Source organism: Mustelus asterias, chromosome 12, assembly GCF_964213995.1.
Source record: "Mustelus asterias chromosome 12, sMusAst1.hap1.1, whole genome shotgun sequence".
NCBI classification, from domain to species: domain Eukaryota; kingdom Metazoa; phylum Chordata; class Chondrichthyes; order Carcharhiniformes; family Triakidae; genus Mustelus; species Mustelus asterias.
The window spans coordinates 92,371,272-92,395,343 of NC_135812.1; the positions used below are offsets into that span (position 1 = coordinate 92,371,272).

A 24,072-nucleotide genomic window follows, 5' to 3' on the forward strand; every position below is an offset into this window, starting at 1 on the left:
AAGCTTCCACGTCCTTCTGGTAGTTTGTTAACCAGAATTGCACGCAATACTCCAAATGTGGCCTAAGCAAGGTTTTATATAGCTGCAACGTGATTTCCCAACTCTTGTACTCAGTGCTCTGGCTGATTAAGGCAAGTATGCCAAATGCCTTCTTAATCACCTTGGCCACCTGTGCTGCCACTTATAGGGAACAGTGGATCTGCACGCCCAGATCCCTCTGTATGTTAATGTCCCTAAGGGTTCTGCCATTTACAGTATAATTCACACCTAAATTTGATCCTCCAAAATGCATCACCTCACATTTATTAATGAATAACTTATTACTCTTTTTCCCCCTATTACTGGTGTGTGATATTCATGCACATGTCCAGAAATGCTTAAGAGCAGCCTTTATTTTTATAGAATCTGATTGCTTTAATATTGATGTTTGAAAATATTCCTTTGTGAAAAGCTTTGTTTCATGATCTGAACCTTGTCTGTTTTTAAAGTGCTTGAGAAAATTGGCATGCTTTTCAAAACTTTACTAGTTTGGAAAGAGCTCTGCCTGTGTGAAATCCAGTCGTTGATAACACACTTCTACTCAAAACTAATTTTGAAATAAAATATATAACTTTAAAACATAAACTGACTACATTTGCCTTTTATCTGTAATCCTGTTATTAGTTCAAATTTATTTCACAATACACCACTTGCTTTTAGTTTTAGTTTGTTATATTGTTGCCGTAGTCTTGAGCCTTGCATATTGCCGTAACTTGTATATATACAAAGAACATTTAGGAACCTTCTATTATCTCTCATCTTCCTTGTCTAAGGTGTTATGGAGTGACCTCTTCATTAATGGGATTACTAAGGTCCCATTACATTACTATTTATGTTACTGTGCAAGCAATTGTGTTTTGCTTGTATTTCTATTTATTGCCCATCCCTAATTGCTCTTGAACTGAGTGGCTTGCTTAGAGTGCGTTTTTAAGAGTCCACAAGATCATAGATCATAAGATAAAGGAACAGCATTAAGCCATTTGGCCCATGGAGTCTGCTCCGCCATTCAATCATAGCTGATAAGTTTCTCCACCCCATTCTCCTGTTTTCTTTCCCCGTAACCTTTGATCCCCTTACCAATAAAGAAGCTATCTATCTCTGTCTTAAATACACCCAATGACCTGGCCTTCACAGCTTTCTTTGGCAATGAATTCCATAGATTCACCACCCAAGAGCCAATCAAATTGCTGTGGGTTTGGAGTCATACGTAAACCAGATCAGCTAAGGATGACAAGTTTCCTTCCCTGAAGTGAACCGATGGGGTTTTTACAACAATTGACAATGATTTCATATTCATTGTTAGAATGCACATTTTATCATCTACCCTGGCGGGATTCAAACCTGGGTCCCTAGACATTTACCATGGATGTCTGGATTACTAATCCAGTGACAATACCACTCTGTCACTGCCTCCCCATATATTGAGCACCGAGCTCTGGTGCTCCAAAGATGGGTGGACAATGTTAGAGAGCTATGATGTTTTTGAAAACTCTTCGTGGAGAGCAACTGAATGAACAAAAAAGAAACATTTTTTTCCAGATAATTCTCCCATGCTAAAAGTCAAAGACATTCCTATTAACAAGTCCTAACTTCGTGTGCGTGTGACTAATCAATATTTGCGCACTGCTAGGTTTTTGAGGCTAATATGTGGGACATTCTGAATGTTGATGGTTTGGAAACATGAACGTTAATGTTAACCAACCAAAACAGGAGAATTAGTATTTTGATTTGATTTATTGTTACGTGTTAGCATACAGTGAAAAGTCTTGTTTCTTGTGTGCTATACAGACAGAGCATACCGCTCATAGAGAAGGAAATGAGAGAGTGCAGAATGTAGTGTTACAGTCATAGCTCGGGTGTAGAGAAAGATCAACTTTTAATGCAAGGTCGGGTCCATTCAAAAGTCTGACGGCAGCAGGGAAGAAGCTGTTCTTGAGTCGGTGGGTACGTGACCTCAGACTTTTGTATCTTTTTCCCGATGGAAGAAGGTGGAAGGGAGAATGTCTGGGGTGCGTGGGGTCCTCAATCATGCTGGCTGCTTTTCCGAGGCAGTGGGAAGTGTAGACGGAGTCACTGGATGGGAGGCTGGTCATTCATCTCATTGCTATTTGTGAAATCTGGATATGTGTAAGTTGGCTGTTGTGTTCGGCTGCTCGGTACCAACAGCAGTTCAGAAATGGTTGATTGGCAGCGCAGCACATTGGGATGACCTGAAACCATGAACAGTGCAAAATAAATTCTATATTTCTTCCTGACAAAAGTGTTTTAACTTCATTCTTGTCTTTTCTCTCTCGCACACAGAAACAAATACTGGATGGGAGCCTTGGTTTTGCTGCAGGGGTGAGTGTATAAAGAAACCTTCAATCGCTTTCTCGAAAGAAATGATATGACTAAAGTCCGTCTTTTAAATGAACACTTCTGCACGAATAACTGTTCATTTCAAAATAAAGTGGCGCGAGCAAGATAGGGGGGAGAGGAATACTCTGAAAAACCATCCTTTGAAGAGACCAGTGCTGTAACGTTCATCTCACAAAGCCTGCATCAGGTGCAATTTATCATGAACTGCATTATGAAGCTGACGAAATAGTGTCAGCTTATCAGAGAGACGGACAGACTAGGCTGATAGCTAGTGAGGACACGCGCTGATAGGAACAAATTAAAAGTCAGTGAAATTAATTTATTTTGAAATGTACTTGAAGGATGTGGGAGCAGGGAATGCTACATTTCCGTGCTCATCCACATGAAGCGTATCATTGGTGAGAAATGCCTACGTTTATTTAATTCCCTCTGCCTTGCCCATAACTGTCCACTTTTAATCGTACCAGTGGAGGCGAGATAAGTACAAAGCGCTAGAATGATATGTTATTCCAATTAAATGACATGGAGTGGGAGAAGATTTATGGGGAGTATACACAATGGCATGGACTTGTTTCTGTGTTGTAAATTCTACATAATCTGTGTCACATTTTCATTTGCTATGTTGATTATCGTTGAGGCCTTGGTGATTGAATCTGTCACGGAATATCAAATTACGGGATGTTTAATGGTGCAAATTTCCCAGGAATGCGGTTGAGATTACCCAGATTATTTAACGGTGGACCATTAAAACTGACGGGAAGAGGAATCTTGGCACTGCTTCTGAATGTGAAATGACAGTGTACCACCTCTCGACATACCATTATGAAGAATGCTTTTAAATTTTGGACGTGTCCTGGCATTGTTTGTGTGATTTCCACGTTTTATAATTCAATTTGATGCTAGTGTGCTGTTTTCCAAAAAAAAAAGAAGTCTGCCCAATATCCTTTCTTCATTAAAGCTTCCCTGAATATACTGGTAGGAATCCTTTAACCGTGTCTGTATAACTTACAAAATCTCCGACTGCAGCTTTTCAGATTCTGATATTCTCCAGGGTGAAGGACTTATCCTTTTTCAAGTTATTGGGCATGGTTTTATAACAGGCAGTTTGAGATAAGTAGATCATTTGCTGTTGTTTGACTTCCTCCCCATGAGGTATGCTCCCCTTTTGATCAGCTTTGTTCCATTTGAACGTGCAGCCGTGTTGCAAATTCACTGTTTATATTCTTTGTTGCTGCTCGCCATGCACTGGGTATCCGGATGAAACACAGGATCAGGGGTAGTGGTTGACTTGGTCAATTGGCAGCAGTGTTTCAGTCGTTAGGATATGGGATCAAACTGCTGGAGTTTGAATTTTAAATGCAATGAAGTATTTAAACCGAACAGTAAATACAATCTGATATCAGTGGTCACACGTGAATGCAGACGCTTTGCCACAGCTATACTGAACCTGAGGTTGACCACATCTGGAGATCTGTCCAGTTCCTTGCGCTGTATTTTAGGATATATTGGCCGTGGAAGAGATGCTTCTGATTTGTCATTGCTGTCTAACATCTGTATTTCTGCCAGTGTTTTTCTGAATGTGATTAACAATGTAATGATGACCAAATCATCTTAGAATCATGGAATCCCTACAGTGCAGAAGGAGGCCATTCGGCCCATCGAGTCTGCACTGGCCCTATCCCCCCCATGCATTTACCTTAGCTAGTCCCCTGACACTAAGGGACAATTTGGCATGGCCAATCCACCTAAACCGCACATCTTTGGACTGTGGGAGGAAACTAGGGGAAGTTTTTCACGCAGAGAGTGGTGGGTGCCTGAGGAGGTGGTGGAAGCAGGCATATTAGCAACACTTAAGAGGCATCTGGATGGGTGCATGAATAGGGAGGGAATAGAGGGATACGGACCGAGTAAGGGCAGAAGGTTTTTTTAAGTTTAGTTAGGGGATCATGATTGGCACAGGCTTGGAGGGCCAAAGGGCCTGTTCCTGTACTGTACCTTTCTTTGTTCTATGTTCCAGGACCCGACTTAGGTGCCTGAAGAGATCCCCAGAACTGCCTGATCTTGGCCACGTCGCCAGTCAGTCACAAATCATTCACTCGATGATTAGACAAATGCAGTATATGGAGCTCGGAATTACTTCAAATGCAAAGAGAGCCATAGTAATGAAAGATGATCCTCACTCCCCCATACACAGTGAGTGCAGTTTACCCACTTTAATACGGGACTCAGAACCCAGGAAACAAAATGGTAAATCCTTGTCCTTGTTGTGAAGCTCTACCCAAACAAACTTTCCTTGTTAATCACTCATAGCTTTAATGGTGGTGTTAGGAGGGAATGTGAGACTGATCCATTGAATGGTTATTATTTTTTCTGCTATTAAACAGTCCAGTAAGTTATACATTTTAAATAAAAAAAAACAAAATTAAAGTTGCTTGGGAACTTCCTGAATTTGTCAAACTGAAAAGTGGTGACCGTGCCCTTGTGAAACTTCTTCATCAATCAGGATGCTTGCAATTTTTTTTTTGGCTCATCTCAGCGTGTATGTAACTTGTGGATCAGGGCAGCACAGTGGTTAGCACTGCTGCCTCACCGCACAGTAAGAAGTCTAACAACACCAGGTTAAAGTCCAACAGGTTTATTTGGTAGCAAAAGCCACCAGCTTTCGGAACAGGCTATTCCTTCATCAGGTGGGTGGGAGTTCTGCATCATGCCTCTCAGCATGCCAGGGACCCGGGTTCGATTCCCGGCTTGGGTCACTGTCTGTGTGGAGTCTGCACGTTCTCCCCGTGTCTGCGCGGGTTTCCTCCGGGTGCTCCCAGTTTCCTCTCGTGGTCTGAAAGACGTGCTGGTTAGGTGCATTGGCCATGCTAAATTCTCCCTTGGTTTTCCCCGAACAGGTGCCGGAGTGTGGCGACTAGGAGATTTTCACAGTAACTTCATTGCAGTGTTAATGTAAGCGTACTTATGACTAATAAATAAACTTTACTTTAAACTTTAAAATTGATGGGGAAGGAGGGCACGAAAAAATCAGGATGCTTATTTAAACATTGCGTCAAGTAACTGCATCAAAGGAACATAGGAATTAGGAGCAGGAGAAGGCTCCGCCATTTAATATGATCATGGCTGATCTGATCCTGGTCTCAGCTCCACTTTCCTGCCTGCTCTCCACAGCTCTTTATCCTGCTTTTCATCTGAAACATTTCTACTTCTTTCTTGAATCTGTTGATTGATCCTGCCTCCACTGTTTTAGTGTTTGGAGAATGTGATGACACAATCAAACGATAAAAGGGAAAGGGTGATAGTCACCAGAAATGGGCCATCTGTAACCAGAACAGTCGTGTATAGATTTTTAAAGGTCCTGCAGAAGTCCTCCCAGTGCATGCTGGGAGTAGTATGTTCGGTTCTGCTTCCTTTTAGACAAAATACAAGATGGTGTACATGATAGGCCACATACACTGAAGTGACTTCCCTTTAGGGCAAGTGCATTGTTGTGAATATGTGTATAAAGCAAATATCATTCCACATATAGATGCCAGTCCGTATGCTGTTTTAATGTCCTACTCTTGCTCTGAATGCATACGTTCGTTCATGTGTTGTCAACTTGACCTGCCACCTTTAAAAGTCTGTGTACATATACTCCCGACTTTCTCTCTTCCTGTAACCCATTAAAAATTGTGCTGTTTACTTTACATTGCCTCTCCTTATTCTCTCTGTCAAAACAAATCGCTTCACACTTCTCTGTTTTAAATTTAATCTGCCAAAAGTCTGCCCATTTCACCAGTCTGTGTTCACCTCAATTCTGTTAATATTCTCCTCCGTGTTTGCTACACTTTCATGTTTCATACTGTCTGCAAACATTGAAAGTATGCACTCTATGTCCAAGTCATTAATATATATATATCTCGTAAGTAATACTGAGAAAATATTTACAGGGATAAGGATAAACTGTTTCCACTGGTTGAGGGTTCTAGAACCAGGGGCCATAATCTAAAAAACTGGGGCCAATCCATTCAGGAGGCACCTTTTAAAATCACTTCTACACGCAGAGAGTGCTGGAGATTTGGAATTCTCTTTCTCAAATGGTGATGTTAGGTTTAAGTCTGAGAAAGACAAACTTTTATTGAGGAGGCGTATCAAGGGATATGGGCCTAGGGCAGGCACATGGAGTTAGGCCACGGATCAGCCATGATCTTATTGAATGGTGGAGTGGGCTCAAGGGGCTGAATGGCCTACTCCTGTTCTTATGACTCCTGGGGAACACCTGTGAATACTTCCCTTTCATATGAAAAATGTTTTCTTTGGAAGGAACTCTTCAAATGCAGACAATAGAAACATAACACGACTTACTCCAACTTATAAATCAAAGAAAGGGTTGAATAAAGAAATTTAATTACTCCAAACTTGGGGCCTCTTCCTGGGCTAATCCAAGTTCCCCACAATTCCCAACAGATTCTTATTTATAGTGAGTCAGCTGGTTAGCTGACCATCACATCAATCTGTAATTGGTTCCATGGTTTACTGAGTCAGCTGACTCTTACAGCTTGCTACCAGTGGTCACATTACATCCGATACAAAGTTGTCATCAGTTACCTTCTAACAAAGAACACCTACTTACCACTACTCTCTGCTGTCTTTCTTTTAGTAAGAAGTTTAACAACACCAGGTTAAAGTCCAACAGGTTTATTTGGTAGCAAAAGCCACACAAGCTTTCGGAGCTCTTAGCCCCTTCTTCAGGTGAGTGGGAATTCTGTTCACAAACAGAGCTTATAAAGACACAGACTCAATTTACATGAATAATGGTTGGAATGCAAATACTTACAACTAATCAAGTCTTTAAGAGACGAAACAATGTGAGTGGAGAGAGCATCAAGACAGGCTAAAAAGATGTGTATTGTCTCCAGACAAGACAGCCAGTGACAGCCTGGCTGTCTTGTCTGGAGACAATACACATCTTTTTAGCCTGTCTTGATGCTCTCTCCACTCACATTGTTTCGTCTCTTAAAGACTTGATTAGTTGTAAGTATTTGCATTCCAACCATTATTCATGTAAATTGAGTCTGTGTCTTTATAAGCTCTGTTTGTGAACAGAATTCCCACTCACCTGAAGAAGGGACTAAGAGCTCCGAAAGCTTGTGTGGCTTTTGCTACCAAATAAACCTGTTGGACTTTAACCTGGTGTTGTTAAACTTCTTACTGTGTTTACCCCAGTCCAACGCCGGCATCTCCACGTCTTTCTTTTAACCAGTTGCATATCCATGTTGGCAATTATCTTTTAATCACATGGGCTTGAATTTTATTTGCCTCTTTCACCTGGTACTTTGTTAAAGGCTTTTTGAAAACCCACACATATTACAGCAACCAGATGATGCTCATCACTCCTTTCCGTTGCTTTATCAAAGAACTCAATAAAGTTTGTCAAGCATGATTTGCCTTCAACGAACCCATACTGCATCTCATTTATTAGTTCTGTACTTTTCTGAGTCCAATTAATTTTATGTTCCCAGCACCAACATTGGCTGAGTGGCCTTTAGTTGCTGGGTTTATCCTTCTTCCCTTTTAGTTGTTTGGTGGCGCAGAACTTGAGTATTGCTTGAAAAAAAGGGAAATGTCAAAGTTTTTCATCTTGCATTCACCAAGACATTTCATAAGAATACCAGTATAAGGGGAAAATTCAGTCGCTGAAGGTAAGCATGCAGGTGCAGCAGGTGGTGAAGAAGGCATATGTTGGCCTCCATAGCGAGGGAATTCGAGTATAGGAGCAGGGGTGGCTTGCTGCACTTATGCAGGCCTTGGTGAAGCCACACCTGGAGTATTGTGTGCAGCTTTGGTCTTATCTGAGGAAGGATGGTCTTGCTATTGAGGGAGTGCAGCAAAGGTTTACCAGATGATTCCTGGAATGAGGGAATTTCTTCACCCAGAGAATGGTGAGCCTGTGGAATTCTCTACCACAGAAGTGGGCAAAACATGGGGGGAATTTTCCCATCAGCCTGCCATGGGAATCGTAGCAGATGGGGGGCTGGCTATTCAAAGATCCGTTGACCTCAAGTGGAAGTTTCAGGTTTTGGGTCGAGCGCAGCCGGAAAATCTCTCCCATTGTATGTTTTCAAGAAGGAGTTAGATATAGATCTTGCGGCAAAAGTGATCAAAGGGATGTGGGGGTAGGCAGAATCAGGCTGTTGAGTTGGATGATCAGCCATGATCATAATGAATGGCGGAGCAAGCTCAAAGGGCTGTATTGCCTACCCCTGCTCCTATTTTCTATATTGAAACAATGATTTATACTGTACAAGAAGAGAACCAATCAGCATTCTCTTCTGATGCAGTATAAATTGTTGTTTTCCCCTTATACAAGTATTCTTGCAAAGTGTCCTGATGAGTACTTTCCTTTTCTGAATTCCTCCCGTCCAGTTCTCTCACACCACACCCATATGATGGCTAGCGAAAGAAATCTGCTGTCCTTACCTGGTCTGGTCTACATGTGACTCCAGAGCCACAACAATGTGGTTGACTCTGAATGCCCTTGGGCAACTAGGGATGGGCAATAAATGCTGGCCAGCCAGCGGCGCCCATGTCCCACGAATGAATAAAGTAAAATGCTTTTGTAACCATGCTGTGAATATGGTTGGTCCAGTTAAACTTCCTAATAATCCCAGGAATGTTCATGGAGGGGGCTTCAGCAGTGATGGTGCTGTTGAGGCTTCTTGTTGGAGATGATCTTTTCTTAAACGATCCAGTAATCTGCAGGAATACTGGATAATGGCAACTGTCTGATGTGATGTGATGGTGAGGTTGGTTATATGTCTGCTTGATCAGAGAATCAAATGGCCACCTTAGATACCACTGGAGAAAATGAAAATTACAGGAATAACTGACTTGTATTCCCCCTTTGCATTGTCCATGATGACAAGAACATGCTACTTTCCAGTAAGGTTACAACAACAAAGAATGATGGAAGCAATGATCAGGAAGTTAGTTTGGTACTTTTTGGGAGTGCATATATTTATTATAGTCCTCTGAATATTTTCGATCGAGCTAGTTCGAAGTCACAAATGACATTTTGAACATGATAAGTCATCGTCCAGACTTTAGATACCTGATTAGTGCTTTGGTCATGTTTAATCTGATTAGCCCCAGAATATAGTTTCTGGATCCTGGCTAGTTTGCCGATTAAAGATTTTTGCCTACACTTTGCGGGTCCCAATAGCTTGGCTTCAAAAGCAACTTTGAGTGACAATTGGGATGATTGAAGTTGGCATGCATTTTTCATTCCGAACCTGCGGAATTGCTAATGCAGTCAACTTGTGACTATAGGCACAGACCATCATTGTGGGAAAGTGACAAGTCATCTTTCTCTTCCCAAAATCGCCAGCCTGATTTAAAATTGATTTTTAAATCTTAGAGTCACATAACACCAGCAGCGGATCAGGGGATGTGGGTGTCACTGTCTGGCCAGCATTTATTGTCCATCCCTAATTGCCCTTGAACTCAGCGGCTTGCTGGGCCATTTCAGAGGGCACTTAAGAGTCAGTCACATTGCTGTGTGTTTGGAATCACGTGTAGGCCAGACCAGGTAAGGGTGGCAGATTTCCTTCCCTAAAGCACATGAGTGAACCAGATGGGCTTTTAGGACAATCGACAGTGGTTTCATGGTCTTCAATTAGACCTTTAATTCCAGATTTTTATTGAATTCGGATTTCAACATCTGCCTTGGTGGGATTCGAACCCGGGTCTCCAGAGCATTACCCTGGGTCCCTGGATTATTAGTCTAGTGACAATACCACTATGCCTCCTGGATATCATTTCATTTAACAACACCAGGTTAAAGTCCAACAGGTTTATTTGGTAGCAAATACCATTAGCTTTCGCAGCGCTGCTCCTTCATCAGATGGAGTGGAAATGTGCTCTCAAACAGGGCACAGAGGCACAAAATCAAGTTACAGAATACTGATTAGAATGCGAGTCTCTACAGCCAACCAGGTCTTAAAGATACAGACAATGTGGGTGGAGGGAGCATTAAGCACAGGTTAAAGAGAGATGTGTATTGTCTCCAGACAGGACAGCCAGTCCTGTCTGGAGCACTTCAGTGGTCACGGGCATTCAGCCTCTGATCTTCGGGTAAGCGTTCTCCAAGGCGGCCTTCACGACACACGACGGCGCAGAGTCGCTGAGCAGAAACTGACAGCCAAGTTCCGCACACATGAGGATGGCCTAAACCGGGATGTTGGGTTTATGTCACACTATCAGTAACCCCTACAGCTTGCCTTCTGGACTTGCAGAATCTCACTGGCTGTCCTGTCTGGAGACAATACACATCTCTCTTTAACCTGTGCTTAATGCTCCCTCCACTCACATTGTCTGTATCTTTAAGACCTGGTTGGCTGTAGAGACTCGCATTCTAATCAGTATTCTGTAACTTGATTTTGTGTCTCTGTGCCCTATTTGAGAGCAGATTTCCACTCCATCTGACGAAGGAGCAGCGCTCCGAAAGCGAATGGTATTTGCTACCAAATAAACCTGTTGGACTTTAACCTGGTGTTGTTAAAACTCTTACTGTGTTTACCCCAGTCCAACGCTGGCATCTCCACATTATCATTTCATTTACCAGTGGTGGATTATGTGCTGAGAGGCCTGAGTGAATGGTGCTGGTTGTGAAAAGATAAATTGGAACTTTAAAAAAAATTTATTCGTGGGACATGGGCGTCGCTGACTGGCCAGCATTTATTGCCCATCCCTAGTTGCCCTTGAGAAGGTGGTGGTGAGCTGCCTTCCTGAATCGCTGCAGTCCATGTGCTGTGGGTTGACCCACAATGCCGTTAGGGAGGGAATTCCAGGATTTTGACCCAGCGACTGTAAAGGAGCGTTGATACATTTCCAAGTCAGGATAGTGAGTGGCTTGGAGAGGAACTTGCAGGCTGTGGTATTCCCATGTATCTGCTGCCCTTGTCCTTCTAGATGGAAGTGGTCGTGGATTTGGAAGGTGCTGTCTCAAGATCTTTGATGAATTGCTGCAGTGCATCTTGTAGATAGTACACACTGCTGCTACTGAGCGTCGGTGGTGGAGGGATTGAATGTTCGTAGATGTGGTGCCAATCAAGCGGGCTGCTTTGTCTTTGATGGTGTCAAGCTTCTTGAGTGTTGTTGGAGCTGCACCTATCCAGGCAAGTGGGGAATATTCCATCACATTCCTGACTTGTACCTTGTAGATGGTGGATAGGCTCTGGGGAGTGAGTTACTCGCTGAAGTATTCCTAGCCTCTGACCGGCTCTTGTAGCTACTGTGTTTATGTGGCAAGTCCAATTGGAACCCAAAATTGAAGTTGTGAGATGGTGATTGGGAAGTTCATGTCTTTCTTTCTCTCCACTGGAGCTGAGAGCTAAAATCATAGAATCCCTACGGTGGCCATTCAACCCATCGGGTCTGTACCAATTCTCTGAGAGAATATCTTACCTGGGTCCACTCCCCCACCCTATTCTTGTAATCCCACACATTTACCATGGCTAATCCATCTAACCTTCGCATCTGGCGACACTAAAGGGCAATCCACCTAACCCACACATCTTTGGACAGTGGGAGGAAACCGGAGCACCCGGAGGAAACCCACGCAGACACAAGGAGAACGTGCAAACACCACACAGACAGTCACCCGAGGCCGGAATTGAACCCGGGTCCCTGGCGCTGTGAGGCAGCAGTGCTAACCACGGCACAGGGTTGGGTTCAGTAGTTTACAAATGGCAGAGGGAAGCCTGTTCAATAAAACATTTGGTTGTTGAAAGAATGTGGAATCCACATCATGTTGCACAGGCAAGAGCTGAACTCTTAAAGTAAGATAATGATCTTCACTGAGTACACTTTGCAGCTGATTTGGACTTTGATTCTCTTCTGTGTGATTGGACCTTTGTTGTTCACAGATTGAGCAGGTGAGTGCAGTAGCAATGGGGGATATAATGGTCTGATCAATGACTTCTTGTTGTGATGGACATTTCCACTTTGAGGTGATTGGCCGTGCTTGTAACATTTTAGCAATTTATATCCGTCAATACCAATTCCAGTACCTTTGGCGTCTTAAAAGTTGATCACAAAGTTGGACAGTGACGATAGTTAAACTAATTTCTAATCTGAATTGCTTTGAATGTCCAGTAGTTGTATATATATGTACCTGTGTTGGTACTGTATCTGCAGTGCCTGCATCAACCCCAGTCCAGTAATTTGTTCTTGAATGGACCATATATGTACTTGTGGATCACCATGCTGACTGCAGGAAGAATTTTGGTAAACTCTGTGACATCATTGTGGAAGTCGGAAGATCTGTGGTACAGTAAACCTCAAAGGTCGAAACCCTCTTTGTTTGAAAAGCTGAGGACTGTTTTCAGCAGAATAACGAGCACTTTTAGGACTTGACGGAGCAGCTCTGAACAAGCAGTCCTGGATAATAACGCTGCGTTGTTCCAGTCACCAGCTGCGCACAAACTGACGTCATTGTAAACATCTTGAGGCTCTCCATTGTGATGGACGCGGCAGTCCCAATATTTGCCCAGAGAGGCTGCTGAAATGACTCTCCAAGGCAATCGTTTAAGCTTTCCTTCTCCTCGCTGTAGCTGAAGACAGTAAATGCTGCAAACAGTCAGCGTGTCCGTCCATGGGGAGAACAGATATGAACGTTTCTGATTTAGACTGACAGATAACCACCTGGGAAATACTTCAAATATAAACACAATGAAGGGCCCAGCGCAAAATGGTTTTGAAAACTGCAACTTTAGTGTCATGAACTAATGATCATTGCAAACTGATCACTAAAGACACTTTAGCTACTGAAAGCATCCTCAGAAGTGAAGTAACTTCTTGCTCTTTCCTGGATCTGTGTAAGAGGCAGTTCTGTGAGAGACTCTCACTACTCCACTGAAGTGGGAGAACTCCCTGCTCTTCTCTGAATCATGATTGACTATATTTTATGTCCCCTTGAGTTAATTAAGGCCTCATTTTTATCATTGAGCAAGTATTGCTTTGAAGGGTCAGCCTAGATTTTGCACCCAGGTTTTCGGACCTGAGGTGTCAACCTGAAGTCTTCTGTACTAATGCAAATCCTTTGGTCGTTTTACCCCTCTGATATTTTCCCTTGAAGGGGCTCTTTCATGCAAAGGATATAGCGCTGTCACTCAAAAGTCAAATCTTCATTTTAGTGGCCAGATTGGAACAATTGGTAGCATATTTAACCATGGGACATCACATTGTAGATGAGTTGTATTATGACCTTCCAAGTATGTTTTGTGGCTGGGTAGCTGGAACCATAATGATGCACCTTGAGTATCACTGTAATTCAGCATTGTGTCAGGATCAATCTTGGGAACCTGTTGCCGAAAACTCTTCAATTGCCAAGCTGCTACTTTTTGTTACTTACACCAAAGATCCTTAGCACCTTCCAAAGCCACGACCACTTCAATCTAGAAGGACAAGGGCAGCAGATACATGGGAACACCACCACCTGCAAGTTCCCATCCAAGCCACTCACCATTCTGACTTAGAAATATATCACCGTTCCTTCGCTGGGCCAAAGTCCTGGAATTCTCACCCAACGGCATTGTGGGTCAACCCACAGCACATGGATTGCAGCGATTCGAGAAGGCAGCTCACCACCACCTTCTCAAGGGCAACTAGGGATGGGTAATAAATGCTGGTCAGCCGTGATGCCCATGTCCCATAAATGAATGAATAGTCATTTTGCTAATAAACTGCTTTGTAGAACCTCATCTATTGCTTTCTGGGAATCTAAATTGACAACATCCACAGACATTCTCTGTTCAGTGACCTCTTCAAAAAATTAACTGGATTAGACAGACGTGAGTTACCCTTTACTAATCCATACTTACTCTTTGGCCAGCCCGTATTTGTTCAAATGCTCAGTCACTGTTCCAGATTATAGAGTCCAGTCACTTCTCCTCAACGACCTGCTTCCTCAAATGAAAGCATAAAATGCTGGAGAAACGCTGCAGGTCTGGCAGCATCCATAGAGAGAGAAACACAGTTAACGTTTGGAGTCCAAATGATCCTTTTACAGAGGGGTGGAAATGTCATGAATTATATGGTTGGAGAGGCAGGTGGGGCAGAATAGAAGGATCATAGAATCCCTACAGTGCAGAAGGAGGCCATTCAACCCATCGAGTCTGCACCGACCACAATCCCACCCAGGCCCTATTCCCGTAACCCCACATATTTACCCTGCTACTCCCCTGACACTAGGGTCAGTTTAGCATGGCCAATCCACCTAAACCGCACATCTTTGGACTGTGGGAGGAAAATGGAACACCCGGAGGAAACCCATGCAGACACGGGGAGAATGTGCAAACTCCACACAGACAGTGACCCGAGGCCGGAATTGAACCCGGGTCCCTGGCGATGTGAGGCAGAAGTGCTAACCACTGTGCCACCAAGGACATGGATATGTCGGAGCAAAGGAGAGATTGACAAAGATGTCATGGATATAAGGCAAAGGGAGTGTTATTGGTGCCATTAAGGACTAAAGAGTGCTAATAGTGGCAAAAGGTGGCAGAATGTGTTAATAGGAGAGCAAAGGTTAGTGCTCAGTGGGAACAAAACTAAACAAGAAGGGACAGGTGGCCATGTCGGGTCGGGGTTGGATTGTGTTGGGGCAAGCCAAGGAAACCGAAAAACAAAAAGGTGTGTGTGTTCAAGATGGAGGGGAAAGTTTGCAGTCTCACATTGTTGAGTCCAGAAGGCTGTAACATGCTTAATGGGAAGTTGAGGTGCTGTCCCTCCAGATTGAGTTGGGCTTTCTGTTTCCTCAGTTCCTACTCTCTCCTCCCCCACAATTGTCCAGTCCAATTTTTGAACCTGGAGAGCGTTCAATAATTAAGACTGATGCAGTTTACAATTTCTTCACTAGTTTCTTTTAACATTCTGTTCTGGATATTTGCCCACCTTCAGTCTCCATTACCATTTCCGTACTCATGTTAAATCCAAATAGTTCTCCACCTGGACTTGGGTCTTTTTATTTGCACCATTTGTATTTTGACACCCTCCTGCACTATAAAAACATAAATCTGATAATTATTTAGCAAGCCTGCTATTTCCTTATTACTCATTATAGTATCACTTAAACCTGTTTAATGAGCCTGAAATCTCCCTTGCCATTCTTTTTTTCCTAATATGTTTATAAAAATGTTTACTATTCCTTTGACATTCCTTGCAATTTTATTCTGTCTTTGCAGACTTGCTTTCCAGGCTGTGTCTCATTGATTATTTTAACTCTCCCAATCTGGTTTTTCTTGTAGCTTGACATTTGACAACCCCTTTACTTCTCACAACACCAGGTTAAAGTCCAACAGGTTTATTTGGAATCTTGAGCTTTCAGAGCGCTGCTCTTTCATCAGGTGAGTGAGGCAGCAATAACTTCTTACTGTGCCCACTCCAGTCCAACACCGGCATCTCCACATCCGTTACTCCTGTCACAACCTCCACTGGAGGCTTTTTGCTTTCAATCTGAGCTCTCTTGGTTTTCGATAACTTTCTTGTGGATTCTAATATTCCAGGTACCACTTTACAGACTGTAATGAACTGTTCACAGCCTGGAGGCATCAAATGGCGGTCCATTCTGAATGCATTTTACTCCCCGTGGCTCCAACAGCACATCGATCACACCACTCAGAGTGCGACATTCACGTCAATCTTCAATTACTGACCAACTGCCAAGCTACCTTTATTTGTTTTGAGGACAGATGCATGTTCAGGGCTGTGTGAACCCTGAACTGAGACCGGTTCTGGTATCAATGTAATGCAAAAATGTGAATGAAGGGAGGGTGGCACTGTGGTTAGCACTGCTGCCTCACAGCGCCATGGACCCAGGGTTCAATTCTAGCCTTGGGCGACTGTCTTTGTGGAATTTGCACATTCTCCCCGTGTCTGCGTGGGTTTTCTCCGGGTGCTCCAGTTTCTTCCAAAGATGTGCAATTTAGGTTGATTGTCCATGCCAAATTGTCCCCTAAATACGTGGGGTCGCAGGGAAAGACACGCACTCATTTTTCAAATGCAGAACTAGCAGATAGAATTGTTGAGTTGGTGATCACATCCTCTCCCCTGGAAGCATTCATAGACATAGAAACATAGAAAATAGGAACAGGAGTCGGCCATTCTGCCCTTTGAGCCTATTCCGTCATTCATTATAATCATGGCTGATCATTCAATTCAGTAGGTTGAGCCTGTCTGCCGCCCATACCCTTTGATCCTCTTCACCCCAAGAGCTATATCTAACTCCTTCTTGAAAACATACAATATTTTGACCATAGAACATAGAACAGTACAGCACAGAACAGGCCCTTCGGCCCACGATGTTGTGCCGAGCTTTATCTGAAACCAAGATCAAGCTATCCCACTCCCTATCATCCTGGTGTGCTCCATGTGCCTATCCAATAACCGCTTAAATGTTCCTAAAGTGTCTGATTCCACTATCACTGCAGGCAGTCCATTCCACACCCCAACCACTCTCTGTGTAAAGAACCTACCTCTGATATCCTTCCTATATCTCCCACCACGAACCCTATAGTTATGCCCCCTTGTAATAGCTCCATCCACCCGAGGAAATAGTCTTTGAACGTTCACTCTATCTATCCCCTTCATCATTTTATAAACCTCTATTAAGTCTCCCCTCAGCCTCCTCCACTCCAGAGAGAACAGCCCTAGCTCCCTCAACCTTTCCTCATAAGACCTACCTTCCAAACCAGGCAGCATCCTGGTAAATCTCCTCTGCAGTCTTTCCAGCGCTTCCACATCCTTCTTATAGTGAGGTGACCAGAACTGCACACAATACTCCAAATGTGGTCTCACCAAGGTCCTGTACAGTTGCAGCATAACCCCATGGCTCTTAAACTCCAACCCCCTGTTAATAAAAGCTAACACACTATAGGCCTTCTTCACAGCTCTATCCACTTGAATGGCAATCTTTAGAGATCTGTGGATATGGACCCCAAGATCTCTCTGTTCCTCCACAGTCTTCAGAACCCTACCTTTGACCCTGTAATCCACATTTAAATTAGTCCTACCAAAATGAATCACCTCACATTTATCAGGGTTAAACTCCATTTGTCATTTTTCAGCCCAGCTTTGCGTCCTATCTATGTCTCTTTGCAGCCTACAACAGCCCTCCACCTCATCCACTACTCCACCAATCTTGGTGTCATCAGCAAATTTACTGATCCACCCTTCAGCCCCCTCCTCTAAGTCATTAATAAAAATCACAAAGAGCAGAGGACCAAGCACTGATCCCTGCGGCACTCCGCTAGCAACCTGCCTCCAATCCGAAAATTTTCCATCCACCACCACCTCTGTCTTCGATCAGATAGCCAGTTACCTACCCAATCGGCCAACTTTCCCTCTATCCCACACCTCCTTACTTTCATCATAAGCCTACCATGGGGGACCTTATCAAACGCCTTACTAAAATCCATGTATATGACATCAACTGCTCTACCTTCATCAACACACTTAGTTACCTCCTCAAAAAATCCAATCAAATTTGTGAGGCACGACTTGCCCTTCACGAATCCGTGCTGACTATCCCGGATTAATCCGCATCTTTCTAAATGGTCGTAAATCCCATCCCTAAGGACCTTTTCCATCAATTTACCAACCACCGAAGTAAGACTAACCGGTCTATAATTACCAGGGTCATTTCTATTCCCTTTCTTATACAGAGGAACAACATTCGCCACTCTCCAGTCCTCTGGCACCATCCCCGTGGACAGTGAGGACCCAAAGATTAAAGCCAAAGGCTCTGCAATCTCATCCCTTGCCTCCCAAAGAATCCCAGGATATATTTCATCAGGCCCAGGGGACTTATCGACCTTCAGTTTATTCAAAACTGCCATTCCGGAAAGATTTTCTGGACACGCCTGAAACATACAACATCAAAGAGCTACTTGAGGATGGACGTAAGTATGAAGTCGTCTGCAAAGGTCAGCAAAGCTTACACATCCTCAGTACCACCTCAATTGTTGACATGCTAGAAGACCCAAACTTAGCACAACATGTGGAAAGTGTGGCATTCTGCATACACCAAGAAAATGCCCAGCTTTCCATCGATTCTGCAAGGCATGTGGCAGAAAGGACCATTGGCAGTGGTGGTGAACTAGATAAGTGGCTGATGTAGCTACAAAGAGCCGTGCACTGATCCAAACAGATTATACACAATGGGTATCGTCAAGCAATAAGAATGACCATTCAGTGTCCCATCAGAAACGTATACATGAAGTGATTGACAAACCAAATGTGACCATGGAGTGCACAATGAGCTGCAGAGCGGTGAACACATGTTTCACACTGTCAATTTCATGGAAAATGCAGATGTCATCCCACCATTCGAAGTGTTTGCCAAGATTCGAATTATCTGCCCTAAGATTGTTGGTTACTAATTGTTATTGGCCAAGATTGTCATAGGTCCAAATCCCACATCCTACCTCTGCAAATTCTAAAAGACATGTATCCAGACATGGAGGGCCATAGTGAAACCTACCACTGTGTATCTTTCAGCATGTGGAGATGCCGGCATTGGACTTCAGCACACAGCAGTTTACTAATTCCACGTGCAGGATCCATAGTCCTGGAGTGCAAGTACAATCAATCCTCCTGGGTGTTACAGACATTCTACATTGTAGAGACTAAAGGCTCCGTTAGTCTAGCAGCAACCCATGGACTCCATAGAATCAGTCAATCCTCATACAGCAGATTATCACCTTAGTTCATGACATAACATCAAAGTATCCAGAATGTCTCGACAAAATTGGCAGTTACAAGGGAGCTGCAACATTACGCTTGCAGGAGGATGCAAGCCTGTTAATTGATCAGGTATTTTTGTGGAATACAAATGCCAGCAAATATGCGATACAACATAAACTATGGAAAACCATATTTGAAGGATGGACTCATTCAATTCAGCATATCCACGAATACGCAACATCGTTTTGACTTTATTGGGATGAGCTCGGCATCTCCCAAGGAGTTATTTTTAAAGACAGGCAGGTCTTCATACTGGAATCTTTGCGACCATATTTTCTTCAACTGCTTCATCACTCTCACATGGGCATAGATTGGATGAGAAGACTTGCTAGCGAGACAGTCGATTGGCCGGGTATGAACAATAACATTGAAGACGTTGTTGGGAACTGTGAGACATGTCAAGAGCACATGCTAAGTCAGTACAAAGAAGCATTGATTCTACATGAAGTTCTACCCATTCTGATCCAAAATTGCATCCAACCTCTTTCGTGCCCATGGCATTAATTTAATCGGCATCATTGACTACCAATATCGCATTATTCAACAATTGCACAACTGTTGCAAGCACACTAAATGCTATTCTCAGTTTACTTGGTGTGTCTAGTGACATCGTCACAGATCACTGACTGCAATTCATTAGTGGGCAATTTCAGAATATGTGAGAAGTGGAGGACTGATCATACTACTTCTCCTCCTCATTACCCTAAATCGAATGGCATCACTGAATGGGTGATTTTCACAGCGAAATCTCTAGTTCTCAAATGTTGATAGACCAAACGAGATCTACACATTGCATTGTTACATCGGAAAGTGACATCATTTAAGTGCAACTATTCTTTCCCCAGCAGAGCTCATGTTTTGCAGACCAATGCATACCAATTTATCTATTCATACCCATTCTACTTTCTCGGAAACTAGGTAACAACTTTTAAAGTTACAAGGGAAGATGAGCAATGTGTACAATAATGGTGTAAGTACCAAATTGCCAAGTTTATATTTGGACAGCACGTTCACATCCAGGACCCCACAGATGGTATGTGACAATCAGCCGAGATCCCAAAGCTTCTTCCCGAACCAAGGTTCTTATGAAGTCATTGCACACAGAGGCGCAATGGGGAGGTGTAACTGAGGACAAATCAGATTCTCAACCACCTATTGCATCTAGGACAAGATCCAAAATGGAACTAGGAGCAACATCCAAGAATGACATTCCCAGAGACCACTGCAAACAATTAAAGATACCTCCAGACAAGGTTATCATTACAAGTTCTGGGTGTACCAGCAGATTACCTCTGCGCTTCAGAGTCTGATAGATTCAACAGTTCTTTAAACTGATGTAATGGTAACTAAACGTGAACATTTATTGTATACAGTTCTACTTCTTTGGAAGTGGGGAGGAAGCATCTTTAAAAGGAAAGGGGGATGTTACAATTTGTCTTTTAGGGATAGTGGCATGTCATGATGAGAAGGCAAGTGTGATCCACCCTCAGTTTCACTTTGGCCTGTGAGCAGAACACAGCACACACTGCCCTGTTGCTGATGTCTTCAAGCTTTCTATCTTTGCATCTTCCTTGAGAGCCAGTCATTTTTCACCCTTCAAGGCCAAGGGTTTCACAATGAATTCTTTTTCTTGCACTCTGGCTGAACTAGATATCTTACTGTTGGGACATCAATTCCTCGAATGGCACTTGCTCGGGTGCAGGAATTTATAAACCTCTTCCTGAACTTTAAAAGAATGATGCCTTCATCTCTTTCATCAGCTCTTGGAAGCCACTTGGAGGCTTCGAATGCCTTTTTCTAACGCATTCAATGTTTTTGCAGGAGAAACCTGGATATGGTGTCTGCAGGAGGCAGGACGCTGGAGGGACATCCCTGGTATTGAGGCCAAAGGAGTTAATGGGAAGAATTAAGATTAGAGGTGATTGGGAGGTGCCTTCTCTTGCTCTGGGAGATCACATGGTTGGACCATGGTACAGGCGACAGAATAGTGGATATATTTTGACACACCCTGTGAAACTGCAAACAACCATGGGGCGACATGGTGGCACAGTGGTTAGCACTGCTGCCTCACAGTGCCAGGGACCCAGGTTCGATTCCCGGCTTGGGTCACTGTCTGTGTGGAATTTGCACATTCTCCCCAGGTCTGCATGGGTTTCCTCTGGGCGCTCAGGTTTCCTCCCACAGTCCAAAGATGTGCAGGCTAGGTGGATTGGCCATGCTAAATTGCCTCTTAGTGTCAGGGAGATTAGCTAGTGTAAATGTATAGAGTTCTGGGTGGGATTGTGGTCGGTGCAGACTCGATGGGCCAAACGGCCTCCTTCTGCACTGTAGGATTCTATGACCAGATGTTTCCACAGCCATTTCTGTCTCCATAATGCCAAGAGTTGTGCTCACTCATTTTTCACTTGTGCCCACTTTTCCAGCAGCGGGGAACGGAACTACTTTCTCATTGACTGAGGACGGTGAAGATGGGAAGGTTGATGATGAAGAGCATTGTCCACGAAGAATGAGAAAGTCATTGCTGAAAGCAGCCACGATTGATCACTCCTCCCATGTTCTTCTCCCTCAGTACATCTCAGTTCAGTGCTGCCGGTTTGAGTTCAGTACAGCAACAGTGCGGCTGAGCCTTGTATCTCCCATTTGAACTTGTCCTTGCTGCAGTGAGTGTGTGTGAAACCAGGAAATTTGGGTGTACGGTGACAGTGGCTGCTATAATGTTGTCTGCTAATTGAGGCATGCAGAACTTTTTAGGGATTGTTTTTTGGGGTAGAGGTGGCTTGTACCCCAATATTCTGGCGACAAGGAGTACTTGCTCCTGCTCTGCACCGGAGTTCCACTGGAAATCGCACAGAATTTCAAAGCTCACATCTTTAGAAATTGTTACATCTGTTCTGTACAGTAATCGTGAATTGAATATGCTAATAATTTGGAAGCCAGTCTTAATGATTTTTGGTTTGAGTCTTTTCTTCTGTTGCTTTTCCTTTGCTTTTAATTCCCTTTTTACTTTACCATCAGGCTGCTTAATTTCATAGTTGACTTTTTATGCATGTGGCTTGCAATTTATCTATGATAATAGGGTCCTGTTATAATTGAAACCATTTGCTGGAACACATTTTCCTATGATGTGTTATCATGCTGTGACTTATTGTCAAAGGATTATTTTTGTAATCTGTAAAACATACAGGAGGCCAAATGCAACATGTGCATGTGTTACAAATGATTCCATCTTTCCTTCGATAAATTGTGTTTTGACTGCAGCCTCTCCAGTATTTGAAGGAATTGAGTGGAGTTATGTGTTTGCCTGGTTATAAACAATGGTACTTACTGTGCAAGTGAAGCCAGTCTGTGGGACATCTGTCGCAGTGTTTAAGAAGTGTTGCTGGGATAATGGGGTCATCAATTTTATTCTGTTGATAGCCTCCAAGAAGGGGAGGCAGTGGTGTAGTGGTATTGTCACTGCAATTGTAATCCAGGGACCCAGGGCATAATCTGGGTTCAAATCCCACCTTGGCAGATGGTGAAATTTGAATTCAGTAAAAATCTGGAAGTAAAAGTCTGATCACAAAGCCATTGTCAATTGTCGGTAAAATCCATCTCGGGTAGCACAAGTAGGCTTACATTAACACTGCAATGAAGTTACTGGGAAAATCCCCTAGCCGCCACACACCGGCACCTGTTCGGATACACTGAGGGGGGAATTCAGCATGGCCAATGCACCTAACCAGAACGTCTTTCGGACTGTGGGAGGAAACCGGAGCATCCGTAGGAAACCCACGCAGACACGGGGAGAATGTGCAGACTTCACACAGTGACCCAAGCCGGGAATCGAACCCGGGTCCCTGCTGCTGTGAGGCAGCAGTGCTAACCGCTGTACCACCGTGGGGTTCAATTCCCCCATTCTGGCTGAGGTAGATTTTGGACCTGCTTCTTCACACTTCCCCCACGCTTGTGCAGCTCAAACTGCATAACTAAATGTCCCTGTCCAACACTGAGAGGTACCTAAGGTCCCTCTATGTCTAATGACCTTCCTCCCTATTTTATTTTGCGTTGAAAGTTCAGCAAAGAGAATTATTTTCGGCAGAATGTGATGGATCACAATTTGCTCTCGATGCAACAGAAATTTTGGCAAGCCAGAGCGTGTGACATATTTATCACTTTTTTTAAGTGTAAATGCTAGACAATAATAACTACCTCAATCCTCCCTCTGCAGTTTGACAGTGTTCACTGGGCCATTCCTTCCACCCCCAACTCTCTGAAATAATGAATAACAGATGGACATGGCACCTATTATCTGTTGTGGAAAGCAGAGTGGGTTCCTGCAACTGGATCCAATTTACCTTGAGGAATTGCAGAGTAAAATTGGCAATGACCTTTGTCATTTATTACTTGAAGTCCAAAGGTTGTTGAACACCAAACAACCCACCAACCACAATGCAAACACGCTGGCAAAAAAAAATCTAATTGGTACCTATATGAATGGAGTTTGATAATTGTAATTGATTCTAAGGCAGTAATCTAATTTTAAGGCTCAGTTAACAGGCCTAAGCTGCTCGAGCCTTGCTGTCGTGGGTTGTGATGTGATTTGAGCTTTTGTGATTAAATCAGTTTTATTAACCGTTTCCAGAGGCGAGTGGGTCCCTCACTGAGTCTCCAGTGAAGAGAGGAGCCCAACAGTAACCACCTTGATGGGTATCTTGTGTGATTTTTTTTGTTGTGTTGAGTTCCATTGCAAATGCTTATAATTAAAATGCTTATTATTTTTAAAGTTTCTTTATTAGTGTCACAAGTAGGCTTACATTAACACTGCAATGAAGTTACTGTGAAAATCCCCATGTCACCATTCTCCGGCGCCTGTTCGGGAACACTTGAGGGAGAATTTAGCACGGCCAATCC

At 43.4% G+C, this 24,072-nt stretch overlaps 1 protein-coding gene across 2 annotated transcripts in view; it reads left to right on the forward strand.

Annotated features, from left to right (window-relative positions):
- slc39a11 (solute carrier family 39, member 11) overlaps positions 1–24,072 on the forward strand; it is a 757,783-nt gene that overhangs the window by 14,661 nt on the left and 719,050 nt on the right. For both annotated transcript variants that reach the window (XM_078225647.1, XM_078225648.1), the window contains exon 2: positions 2,341–2,379. In XM_078225647.1, coding sequence (XP_078081773.1) covers positions 2,341–2,379 — 39 coding nt within the window. The remainder of the gene's footprint in view (positions 1–2,340; positions 2,380–24,072) is intronic.